The 12,180-nt window shown below is 43.3% G+C and overlaps 3 protein-coding genes across 4 annotated transcripts; 2 read left to right on the top strand and 1 right to left on the bottom strand.

Annotated features, from left to right (window-relative positions):
- Positions 1-516: 516 nt before the first annotated feature.
- Positions 517-2,264, top strand: LOC117856020 (uncharacterized). The gene is made up of 2 exons (XM_034738421.2): positions 517-725; positions 1,315-2,264. Exons 1-2 carry the CDS (start codon positions 586-588, stop codon positions 1,895-1,897), a joined length of 723 nt encoding a protein of 240 aa, XP_034594312.1. The 5' UTR covers positions 517-585; the 3' UTR covers positions 1,898-2,264.
- A 1,871-nt stretch (positions 2,265-4,135) lies between these two features.
- Positions 4,136-6,724, top strand: LOC117858795 (OPA3-like protein). Of its 2 annotated transcripts, none has more exons than XM_034741926.2 (4): positions 4,136-4,460; positions 5,456-5,590; positions 5,811-5,897; positions 6,190-6,724. In XM_034741926.2, the coding sequence occupies exons 1-4, from the start codon at positions 4,332-4,334 to the stop codon at positions 6,364-6,366; spliced, it is 528 nt and encodes a 175-aa protein (XP_034597817.1). In that variant the 5' UTR covers positions 4,136-4,331; the 3' UTR covers positions 6,367-6,724. The 2 variants fall into 2 exon arrangements, with proteins under 2 accessions (XP_034597817.1, XP_034597818.1); XM_034741927.2 differs by having other exon boundaries at positions 6,074-6,333.
- Positions 6,725-6,924: 200 nt separating this feature from the next.
- Positions 6,925-11,572, bottom strand: LOC117858794 (uncharacterized). Its single transcript, XM_034741924.2, has 7 exons — positions 11,228-11,572; positions 10,490-10,717; positions 10,040-10,113; positions 9,292-9,451; positions 8,470-8,589; positions 8,277-8,385; positions 6,925-7,343 (listed from the first exon to the last, which is right to left on the bottom strand). Exons 1-7 carry the CDS (start codon positions 11,447-11,449, stop codon positions 7,162-7,164), a joined length of 1,095 nt encoding a protein of 364 aa, XP_034597815.1. The 5' UTR covers positions 11,450-11,572; the 3' UTR covers positions 6,925-7,161.
- Between the last annotated feature and the right edge of the window lie 608 nt (positions 11,573-12,180).

The following is a 12,180-nucleotide window of genomic DNA, read 5'->3' as shown; positions in this document are numbered from 1 at the left end:
GGTGACGAACCATTCTTTCAGTGGTAGGTAACGTGCCCATTGATAGCGAGGCGTAAAAGATGACTTCGTCAATCTGGAGGATTTGTTGGCTCAATTTTTGAAGGTGTTCATAGGGGTCGTAGGGTCGCGTACGTATGTTCGTAGGGGTGAGTGTACGTACGTGTACGTGAGCGTCTACGCGTGTACGGTGTGATTCGAAAAAAATTGACTAATATTTAGAGTGGGAGTACAAACCAAATATATTAGATAGATCGGATCAACAGCACGAGCGTGAGATAGACTAGGAAAAATATTGTGACGAATCAAATCTTTTTCTTTTTTGTCATGAATACGTCATCCGTTCCAAGTTGCATGTCGTTTTGGCTTTTTTAGTTTATACGTATTAGTACGTAGGCCAAAACGATTGGAACGGAGGGAGTATCAACAAAATTGTACGCAAAAAGTACGAGCTTGAGAAAACACAGTTCTACAGGGATGTTTTTATAATTATTTCCAAGATAGAGCCGGATGACTATACTGTAGAGATAGTTAAACGTAGTTCAAGGGGAAAAGAGGAAAAGATTTCGAGGGGACAAATTTCCGGCGATGTCAGCGGCGACGGCTGCTAGGGCGTGGTTGCGGCCGTCTGCAGCCGTGGGGCTCCGCGAGACGGCCTTCTTCCCAGGCAGCGCCAGCTTCGCCACTACGCGACTCTGTGTCGGACGAAGCTGCTCGGACAGAACCTTGTGAGCCCCCTTATCTCGCGTAATATCTTCGATTCCTTGATCCATTTGCTTGAGGTCACTTACGAATTGGCTGGTGGTGGCTCCACTTGATCGAATCGGTCGTGCTTTTATCTGGTTCTCTCGTGTCCCTTCCAATCTGGAACGGTTTGGACAGTAATTTCTCTCATATGGTGCGTATAGATTTTGAATTAAACTGCGCAGATGGCAAATTCTTTGTCGAATAATCGCTAGTGTGGGTGGCAACCGCTCCAATGATCATAGTTAGAGTGACCCCAACAAATGAAAACCTTGACAAGTTTGATGGATATGAGGCCTCGAGGCAGGAAACAATTTTTTCTTTCAAGTATCAATTGCTAACACATATTCGGTTCCAATTCCAAAGGCCCAAATTCCACCTTGTGAACCTAGAATCCTAATTCCTGATATGTGAAACATCTGCATGTGTAACTTTTAATGAAGTATTTTCTCAACTTTGAACCTAGCAGAAAAGGTCAGGAGTGGTATTTGCATGAATGTGATTTTCAAAACACTTCCCACAAGAAATGCAGAATCACATGCTATTCTCAAATGCCTAACATTTTATCTTCAGTGCAGGGATTCAAATTGCAGATTCCAATTTGAGAAGATGCAAAATTGTGCATGTTAAAAGCGGGGAGTCTGATGGACATCCAAAAACTGAGGATATGTTGGTTGACGAAGAAACTCTTCAGTCTAATTTGGACAAAGCTATAGCGGAAGAAGATTATGCCCGTGCCGCAAAGATCCGGGATGATCTACGCATCCTCCATGAGGATGCTGAAGCTTCACTTCTCGCAGCAAATGCACGGTTCTACAGTGCCTTCAGGAATGGAGATATTGCTGCGATGTACTCTATCTGGGCTAAGGGTGACCATGTGTATGTAATACACCCTGCTGCAGGTCGAATATCTGGTTATGATGTGGTCATGCAGAGCTGGGAGATGGTTTGCAATGCAGATTATGAGTTTCCACTGAGTATTGATCTCAGGAACATAGAGGTTCACATCCGTGGCAACCTTGGTTACGTCACATGCTTGGAGGTGGTGAAGAACAAAGGAAGAACTTGGGGAAAGCAAGTCGCCACCAACATCTTCGAGAAAGTTAATGGCACATGGCTGATATCTGTTCACCATGCTTCGCACATCGAAGAATGAAAGGCACGCGCACACACTTGGTGACCTGGGATCGAATTTTTGAGAGATAGACCACCATGTACAATTTTGAGAATTTCTTTGTACTTAATGGAATTATTATGTATTCTGCATCTATATTCCTTAGGAGGCTTTAGTTTTCGAAGTGATTTTGCCTTCATGTTTTATTTTCATAGTTCCTGGTATGTTGTCAGATGGACCATGTATGAGTTGATTGGTAGTTTAAAATTATCTGATGGCAATGGCTATGGACTTGGCTTGCAAGAATCACATTTCATATCCAAGCTACTTCATTGTTTTGATGGCAATGAGTATGGACTTGGCTTGCAAGAAACACAGTTCATATCCAAGCTACTTCATTGTTTTGTCATACTTCCTGTGAACTGTAGTGTCAAACTGTTTTTATGAGAACTGTGGTGTCAAAAATCTTGGTGATAAACTTGTTTGATGAAGCCATAATCTTCCTGGTTGAGGGTGCTGAATTTTTTGCTGGCAACTTATCATTGCTGGCAGTTGAACTTGTTTATGATATGTTACCTTGCTCTCTGTCTCTGTCTTGAGAAATATTTCGCACCGAGCTACGAATGTAGGCCCAACCTTGAGATTTCGACAACAATCCCTATATTCTCTCTGTTGATTCTGCTCAGAGATGTGTGCAACACCGTTCAAAACTCTAATTCCTTGTAACCATTCAAAATTTGAATTAACATTGACTTCTATTATTATATATTAGTATCTTGTCATCATAGAACATTTTGCCGAGGAGATTAGGTCATCAAGGGGCAGAAAAGGAATTAGCAGACAAATAAAGGGGCCGAAGCGATCTTCTTGGCCAATAAGCCCTGAAGCCGAGGGGCATCAAGTCCCACTCTTTTTTGGTTCGAGAGTTGAAGTGGGTTGGGACGGGTCGGATCCAGATAGACCCATGTTTGGTTCAGAAATGAAGTGGGTTAGATCCATCCCCATAAAGAATATGCCTACCAGATCCGAGTCGAGATAGTCTGCCCAAATCGAACGGACCGTCCCAACCCACTTCCATTCCGTTACGCTCCGTCTTCTTCAACGGTTGGAGCAAGTGCGAGGCGCGGTCGGCGCGGGGAGAAGAGGCCGCCGGTGGGGAGGGTTGAGGCGCAGCCGGAGCAGCCCCCCGCGGGGAGGCCTGACCGGCGGGAGAAGAGCGACCAGTGGGGGAGGGCTGAGGCATGGGCGTGCAGTAGGGGTAGCCTCCTCTCGGGGAGGCCCGGCCAGCGGGAAGGGAGGAGGCACGACAACGAGCTGGGGAGCTCACGGCTTGGATGACAGGACGGCGCTCGGCTGACGAGGAGTGACATGCTGGGGAGCTAGCGGTGGCAGAGGGTAGGGGTGCAGGGTGGTGCTCAGCCGGCGAGGAGCTGCGGTAGCTCGCGGCAAGAATATAAGCATCAAATCCAAAAAATAAAGAAAATGAGAAATAGAGTGGATGACATATGGGCCCCATAAATGACTACCGGGGCTTGCTAGAATATGTTAATGGTGTAAAAAATGACATCCTTCATCCCTCTCAACCCATCTGACCAAATAAAAAACTGGAATGAATCCAATACACTCAACCAAACACGAGACAGGTTGGCCCCAACCCAGAAATAGGGACAGAGCCGGCCCATCCACTTAGAGGTTGTTTGTATACCAGGGGCTAAAGTTTAGCTTTTATCATATTGAATGTTCGGATGCTAATTAGAAGAATTAAACATGAGCTAATTATAAAACTAATTGCAGAAATTCTGGGCTAATTCGCGAGACGAATCTATTAAGCCTAATTAATCTATCATTAGCAAATGGTTACTGTAACATCACATTGTCAAATCATAGACTAATTAGGCTTAATAGATTCGTCTCGCGAATTAGCCTCCATCTATGTAATTAATTTTGTAAATAACCTATGTTTAATTAGTCCTCTATCCTGAAAAGGATGCAACTATGGTATGCGTGCCAGTTAAAGTGCTTCACGTTTGACCAGGTTTGTAGTAAATAGTATTCACATTTATAACTCCAAATTAATTTATTATGAAAATACATTTCGTAATTAATCTAATGATGTTTATTTGATATTATATATATTATACTTTTTCATCTATAATAGGTCAAACTTGATACAGTAAATCATGACACTGTTTCAGAATTGTATTCTTTTGGGGACGGAGGGAGTATCCAAACATAAAATGTGACAGGCAGTCCACGTGAGCCAACAGAGGCTTAGTCCAAACACATGCTTTCTGCGCCCCTTCCTTCCCTCTCCTTCCTCCCCAAGAAAAAGGAAACGCGGCGAGCAACAACCTCCGCCGCCGCGCACCCACGCCCACGGCCCGCGCCCTCGTATGAGTGAAGAACCCCGCGCCTTCCCCTCGGCGAGCACGGTCGGAGGAGACTAGAGGAGCAGGCGGTGTCGCGGAGGAGGGCGATGGTGCTGCCGCTGGTGAAGCTCGGCTCGCTCGCGTTCCGGACGCTGAGCAAGCCCATCGCGGCCCGCCTCAAGCACAACGCCGGCATCCACCCCAAGTTCCGCGGCTTCATCATCGGCATCGCGCAGGTGATCGACGCTCCACCCCACCTGGCTCTTCTTCGTCTCTGATCGTTTTCGTACTGCAATCTGCGCGTCGATGCTTGGATTGGTTTCCGTTTTCCGTGGAGGAATTCCTTCTTGCGGTTATTGCTGTATGTGGAATCTTGCAAGTTGGGGCTGCTTGGTCGTTTTTTCTTCAGTACGGGTTGGGTGATGCAGCGAGCTCTCCGAGATTCTGCTCTTCTTTAGCGTTGAGTTCTTAGAATGACTTGCGTTTGATCTCATGAGGGGTACTTGCGGAATGGATTTATTCAATGTGCCATGCTGTCAGAGATTCAGAAATTTTGCTCTCATGCGGAAAGATGTAGTGCATTGATCCATATCGTTACTGAAATAGTGAATGAATTGTATAATCTATTGTTGCTGTGAGTCTATGATCTTACCCTACCCAAGAATTTGGTGTGGACAAATTCCTGAAGTCTGTTCTACTTTTTCTGAATGCTCATACCAATAGGAATTTCTAGGTGGTGAGGGCATTTCAGAATGATTTCTTAAGGGTCATTTGAACTTGAATCTGGGTTGCTTTATCAGTATTGCGCGTGTCAGGTTATGATAGGCCCCACTCATTCTTCCATTTTTTTAGCAATGATATGATCCTCACCAGAACACAATAAAAAATCCCACAATAGTCCTTGTAAGTACTTCTTCGAATGCTGATGATGTAGACACATCGTCTTTCGAAGGAAATAACAGCTTGAACATATAAATGTTGTTCAGTGCTTCCGAGGAAAATTTTACCATGATGTTTGCATGGTTCAACAACTGAAAATGCAGCAGGTTAATAGCATCGTTCCATTATGGTATTGCTTTTGTTGCTATTTTCCTTGCATCTTATGTCTTGCTCTCTTAGTGTAAATTGAATAAATTATGGTTCTGTACTAGCAAACATGGAATCACAGTACTCTGCACCATATATTATGGGACTGCTGTAACTGAAACATTTTTTATGGCACATTATTCAGGCAAACCATCGTTTCACAACAAATATGCAGAGGCGACTTTATGGACGTGCAACTGACATTCACATTCGGCCCCTGAATGAGGAGAAAGCTATTCAAGCTGCTGCAGATCTTCTTGGCGAGCTGTTTGTTTTCTCGGCAAGTATTCTTGACCTGCATTACACTGAATAGCAAATATCTTTTTTTTAAAGTAAATCTGCGTAGAGAAGAATTAACACCTTTTTCTTGGCGTGTATGATGGGAAACTCAGAATTTGATCATTCTAGAACCTATGTTTCCTTCTGCATCATACTCAGATCCTGGAAATGTGCATTGTGCCAAATGACTAGAACTGACATATACTCACATAATTTCTCAGGTTGCTGGTGCTGCAATTATCTATGAGGTGCAAAGAAGTGCTAGGTCAGAAGCAAAGAAAGAGGAGGCCCGTAAGCAGGAAATGGAGGTAAGATGCCTCCCAACTATTCTCTTGGAGACATTAGTTCATCTTTTAAATGCAATACATGACATTGCCAGGTTATATTCTGAACCACAAATGCAAGATAAAATTAACATTTGATTTTAATCACCTTGGCTTGTGATGCTTGATGAATACTGACAAGTTTCAAACGTATTGTACAGTCCATGCATCTGCAAAAGAATACGAAAGGAAGAACCTTAGATGGTGAAATTCGATCATGTGTTAAATCTTGTCGAGCCTCTTCCATGATAATTGACTGTCCGTGTCCAAATGACAGGCGATAAAGAAAAGGGAGGAACAACTAGCCATGGAAGTGCAGCTCATGAAACAGAAGGTTAGCGAGATGGAGCGGCAGTTCTCGAAGTGGACTCGTCCGGGGTTCCGCGGCTTCGGCACTGCCCAGGCGGCAGCACAGCCTGCTGCTGCTGGTACTCAGCAGCCAACAGCTGCTTAGTCGCTCTACTGCTGCAACTGTCCATAGCTCGCCGTCCTGCATTCTGAACGGCTGACTGCAGACTGCCTCTGCTTCCCTTGCATTACTCGGTTACATTGATTCGACAGGAGTTGCCCACAAGAGGCTGAAGGTTTTGTAGCATACATTGCGTCTACTGGATAGTGAATAGTACTCGAGAGGAATTGGAACCGAGTCGAAGTAGTTATTAGCGGTTCAGATTTTTGGTGACGTGACATTCAGTTCAAAGTTTTGACATGCCCAGGAAAATATCTTGGAGCTGAGGAGCTGTTGGTGTTGTGTCGTACCTGCATCTCGTGATATTTCACATTTACAGTGGGTTCTTGTTCGAATCTGGTCAGGTACATTTTTTTTCCGGATGTTTCTATCCTTAATCTGGTCAGGTACATGCCTTGTTTTATTGAATTTCCTTTTTGAGGAACAAAAACGCAACTAGAAAGGGCTCTGCAACGGTTATTAAGATTTCTTCCCTCATGGGAGTGTAATATCTGTAGCATCATTTCGCCTTGATATCGCAGAACAGCAGGGGCACAGTGAAAATGCACCACGAAGCATCAAGTATCTCGATGCAATCATACATGGAGTGTGGCAGAAGAAATGCATCCGCAAAATCTTGCCCGTATCTGATACGATTATTTACTGCATTCCTACTGGAACAAAAGAAATTTTCCTGACGGCATCAGAGCTATCCAGATTTTCCCCCCAAAAAAAAGGAGTCACTATCATGATTTACAAACGCACAGCTCTTCAGTTCCTGACGGGAAAATCTTACTACCATTAGTCGAATTCAAGAACCACCTTGCCATGAACCAACTTTTTCTCCTTGGCCATATGAGCTTCTCTTACTTGGTTGATGGGAAAAGTCTTCTCCACAGGTATCTGCAATTTCCCAGCTCCAGATAGCCTTTGGATCTCATGAAGCCCTTCAGCATCAGCTCTCATGTATGTCCACCAATACTCTGAAATTAAATTGGACAGAGGTATCAGAACATCTTGTATAAGTGGCACATATGTAGCAGTAGCAAGTAACCTACAGAGCCAAATGTGCTTGCATAATGTACTTCATTCACAATGAAGATCATAGCGAATAGTGATGAGGAAGCTAAACTTAATGCCACCTACAGAGAGTTTTACACGAGATTCGTGCAGACGTTAACACACGTCCATAATTCCATGTCCTAGATGTTTTTCTTTTAAAAAATCCAATTGAAATATCTAGATCCAACCGGCTCAGAAGGAACAACTACACCAGTGGCTGGGTTCAAACTTTTTTTTTAAAAAAAAATGAAAACCCAGTGCTCTCAATTTTGTGTATGTCAACTGTACATGGAAATCGAGACCAATATCCAGTAAAGAATTTGGGAATTGGTCTACAGGACACTTATATAATGTGCCTTGGTCTGCAAAACAGTGTTGGAAAAAACTTGGTCTGCACAACACTCATCAGTGTCCTACCGACAAGAAATGAATGTGCTGCAGACAAAAATTTCCACGGACAAAATCACAAAAATTCATTGTTCTACAGACAATCTCAAAACAATTCGATCCATTGATAAATTGCAGTTAAAAAATGATACTGAAGGTTACTCTCAAATACTACTAGCTAGTGGTTACTAGTATTCTTTCTGAGATGTACTCATTACTTTTTGTGAGAATGCTGCTAAAGTTTGGATAGATTTACGTACGATACAGCGAAGAATTTGGGAGATCTGATTGTATTCTTATAAGCTTCTAGCTGAAAACAGCTTTGTCCTTGGCTAGTTGGTGATTAAGAGCAATGTTTCAGTTCATTAGAATTGTGATCCTATACAGTTTAGGACCGGAACCAGGATCCCAAAATTGAGACACACAAAACAAACGAAATTCAAGTATTAAGAGTAAAAGCTCATTACCTACTCCATGAGAAGAACGGTACTGCATTTGTTTCTTTAGTAAAGCAGCAGTAGCAACAGGAAGCCCTACAGCCAATCCATATCTATCTGCTAGTGCTGCCGCTTCTCCCTATCACATTGCAGGAAAATATGATAAGCAAACATGAGACAGAGACAACAGAAGCGCAAAAAACACAAAATGCAGATCGATCACCTGAAGAGTCATATAGTGTCCACCTCTCCTAAGAACATTTATGCCAATTCTTTCAGTCTCAGGTACTCCTATTGTGTCTAAAACAGCATCAAACTTTCCTTTAACTGCTGCTTCTGTCTCCTGTAAGGCAGGCCATATAAGATGAACAAGACAGTACTCAAAGCAAGGGGATTTCAATTTCTTGAAAAGAAAATGCAGATAAGGACAATGACTACACATTTATACTCATGTTAATTGGCAGTAAATTGTAGTCGAGAAGAATAACTAAAGATTTCAGCGTCTTCTATTAGAAGTTTATGTTACGGCCCACAGAGTTGCGCAACTTCAAAACAGCTAACAACAAAACAAACACCTGCCCCCCCCCCCCCCCCCCCCCCCCTGCTGGGCAAAAACACAGATTTAAGTGTCTCTGGCATCCCGCAAATCTGCAAGAATAATATCACAGGTTTGTTATGCGAATGGGAGCATCAGCAAAGCATTGAGCAGTTCTTCAGCTTTGTAGAGCAAAGTGGCAAAAGAACATTTGGTCAGAATTTCCTTTTTCTCCATATAAATGAATCATCAGCTATTACGATAATAGAACTACAGTGAAAGAACGCCATGAAGATCCATTCAGTGTATTAAGCATCATACAACCATTACATAATCACCCATACAAAACACAGCATTTTCTATCCTGCTATAAACAAAGAATGATGCTCGCACGCTCAGCCAAGATTTCACAAAGATGGACAAGTAAAGGGCATATTAGAAGGGAAAAGAATTAACAGTTTTATTATGTAAACAGATTGAATAAGGATAACAGTTTCAAAGGCTATTTACCTCAGCGGTGTAATCAATAGCTTGTTCAGCACCAGCTCCCATAACTCGCTCAATACTTTGGGATCCACAGGTAGCAGAAACCCCACACCCTGCAGCAACTGCAAGCTGTACAGCAGCTAGCCCAACCGCTCCTCCTCCACCAATCACAAGTACTCTTTGTCTAATAAATTGCAATTAGTTGCATCAAACTCAAGTGAATACACAGGAAAGACTGAAATATGCTTCCAATTGATCGGTAATGAATTGGCATTTTGCAGATAATGACAAGAGAGCATGCATGTAAGCATGTGCTGTTCGCCTAACTAACAGATTGGTTCTCAGATGAACAACACGAGACAATTGGGGATAGAGTAGAAGATAACGAAAGAGGAGTCACGAGCAGAGCATCACAAGATTTTTTTCCCCTTATTATTACTATTTACTAGGAACTTCCACAAAAGATAAACTCAAAATTATGCAAAATTGTATAGGAGCAAACTAACTTATGCCAGTCCCATGTTTCTTATATGTTTGCTGCACAAGCATATTATAAGGACTCATATCATGCCAAAAAAAGAAAACGAAAAGAAATAAGCAAAGAAGAAGGAAAAGACGATGAAACTAACAGTCAGACTAAATTTTACAGCATTAGAATAGTTTCTAGAGTAACATAAAAAAGAGTTGATTGATTGTATCAAACGTCAACTGAAGAAGCAGAAGCAAAATGCTATCTGCCTATTAAATGGTGTATACATATAATCAGACATACCCTTCAGAAATTCGAGCCGTACCATGTAAAGCACGCCATGCAGTCAATGCAGCAAATGGGATTGCACTAGCCTCCTGCGACATAGCAATGGTTGAATTCAATTATAGAAAATCGTAGGCACATGCGAGTAAGACTAAAAACTAAAATTAATGGGGTCTTCATTCATAAAGAAAACAGATGCACTACTTTCCACTAATAAACAATGAACATGAATAACAATTTCAAACATCCCTAGTGCCCCTCTTCACCGAATAATTCAAACTGTGTCCTTGAAATGGATCAGAATATATTGCGCACAAGAGAAACGAGGTTTCCCAATTTCAAATTAGGTAATAGTAACGTACTTGGCTTATAGCGTCACCCATTATAATGGACAGAAATTGATCCTAACACTACATTTCTTAAAATAATACTAGCAATGACTGAGGAAACTAATTTAATGACACATACCACATGACTGAGAGTCAATGGTTTGGGAGTCAGCTCATCCAGTGAAAGAATTGCATAATCAGCATATGTCCCTCTGAGAGCTGTTGGATGCAACGCACCGAACACTTCTTGCCCAATAGAAAATGATGATGCATAAGTCCCTGTGGCTGCAACTTCACCGCTGATGTCACGTCCGATGATAAGAGGCAGGAGTGGCTCGAATATGGAGCGTCCATAGCCAGATCGCATCTAAACACAAACAACATTTTTAACATGCAGATAACAATAAACAACAGAGTAACATAGTCCTAAAGCACTTTTACAATTCAAACAACATAAGAATACAGATTCAATTATATGTGCCCAAATTTAATAAATCATCCATCTATTTTTTTCCTTGTGTGTGCCCGCTTAGCAGAATCTATCATAATATTTGTAGTCATATGTACTGCATTAATTTCAAATTTCTAACCTGATATATTCGCCCAAAGCAGATAATACCACATTACTCGTTCTGGAATCATAAATTATGAAACACCACCCTTAGTTGTAAATGCATGTTCTTTAGTAGAACAGTGTTTCATATATTGAAAAGAGTGAAATATCAGTAAATAATAAGAAACCATTGCAAACTAATCAATGACTCCAATTTTGCAACGCCTAAACCAAGCTGAACTCCCAACATGCGAAGACTTTTCATTAGACGATTCTGTTAAATCCAATGGAGGGAGGGGCGTGGGTCCAAAATGGGGCGCTCACTCGCAGGTCCAAGGGGTTGATGGAGACGGCGCGCGTGCGCACGAGCACCTCCCGCGGCTTCAGATCGGGCACGGGCACGCCCTGCCTGACCTCCAGCACCTCCGGCCCGCCGAAACGCGGCACCACCACGGCGCGGCAGCTCTTCTCAGCCGCCGCCGCCGCGGTGGACGCCGGCCGCGCCCCGGCGATCCGCCGGCGGGCCCTCACCGCCCTCCACCACATAGTGCTGCGGCCTCGCCCCCACGGAACCCTAGCGGCTGCGCTTGCGACTCGCGAGCCCGGAGGCGGCAATGGCTGGCTCGGCGACGGGACGCGACGCCCTTGGTTGGAGACCGGAGGAGAGGAGGCGAGGGAGAGTGTGAGGAGGGGTTAAGTATATCGGTTTATGGACAATGACATGTGGGGCCAGGGAGAGCGGGGGCTAACGTGTCCTCGCGCGAGCAGACGTGGCTCGAGGAGGGTGCGACCGTGCGAGAGCCGCTGCGCCCAGCGGCGAGCGGCGAGGTGTGGGCGATGTGTCCGGTTCCCAGCCAGGAAGCGCGGTGTCGGGGTTGGAGAGATCTCGTCCGTCAAACAGAGTTTGTGCGGGATCTATTGGAATCGGTAGATCGCGTGAGTAGGGCGTGGCAATGCGGACACCACCCTCGTGCAATTTACAGGGTTGCAAAATCAAAAGACAACTTAATAGCAAGCCATAAGATAAATAAAATACTACCTCTGTTCATGTTCATGAATAGTTGACGTTTCCGATCACATATTTGCACTAGAACTTTTGTCAGAAATGTCATATAAAGAAAAATGAAGGGAGTATATCGGTAGCCCAAATCGTAGATGTATAGTTAGAGAAAATAAAATATACTAGCATGAAAGGCTTATAAATAAACATCACATGACAATAAACCATAGATGTTAGCTAGAGAAAATATTTACACAGTTGTGAAATCAAAAGATGA

This window comes from Setaria viridis, chromosome 5, assembly GCF_005286985.2.
Source record: "Setaria viridis chromosome 5, Setaria_viridis_v4.0, whole genome shotgun sequence".
Taxonomy (NCBI): Eukaryota; Viridiplantae; Streptophyta; class Magnoliopsida; order Poales; family Poaceae; genus Setaria; species Setaria viridis.
This window is presented reverse-complemented; position numbering and strand designations above follow the sequence as displayed.

Bases quoted from the DNA above. Each gene is read 5' to 3' on its own strand.
- LOC117856020 (XM_034738421.2), top strand. From the start codon at position 586: ATGTCAGCGGCGACGGCTGCTAGGGCGTGGTTGCGGCCGTCTGCAGCC. The intron at 726-1,314 runs GTGAGCCCCCTT...TTTTATCTTCAG, and splicing joins AGCTGCTCGGACAGAACCTT to TGCAGGGATTCAAATTGCAG.
- LOC117858795 (XM_034741926.2), top strand. From the start codon at position 4,332: ATGGTGCTGCCGCTGGTGAAGCTCGGCTCGCTCGCGTTCCGGACGCTG. The intron at 4,461-5,455 runs GTGATCGACGCT...CACATTATTCAG, and splicing joins TCATCATCGGCATCGCGCAG to GCAAACCATCGTTTCACAAC. The intron at 5,898-6,189 runs GTAAGATGCCTC...TCCAAATGACAG, and splicing joins CCCGTAAGCAGGAAATGGAG to GCGATAAAGAAAAGGGAGGA.
- LOC117858794 (XM_034741924.2), bottom strand. From the start codon at position 11,449: ATGTGGTGGAGGGCGGTGAGGGCCCGCCGGCGGATCGCCGGGGCGCGG. The intron at 9,452-10,039 runs GTATGTCTGATT...GCAATTTATTAG, and splicing joins ACGGCTCGAATTTCTGAAGG to ACAAAGAGTACTTGTGATTG. The intron at 7,344-8,276 runs GTAATGAGCTTT...ATTTAATTTCAG, and splicing joins CCGTTCTTCTCATGGAGTAG to AGTATTGGTGGACATACATG.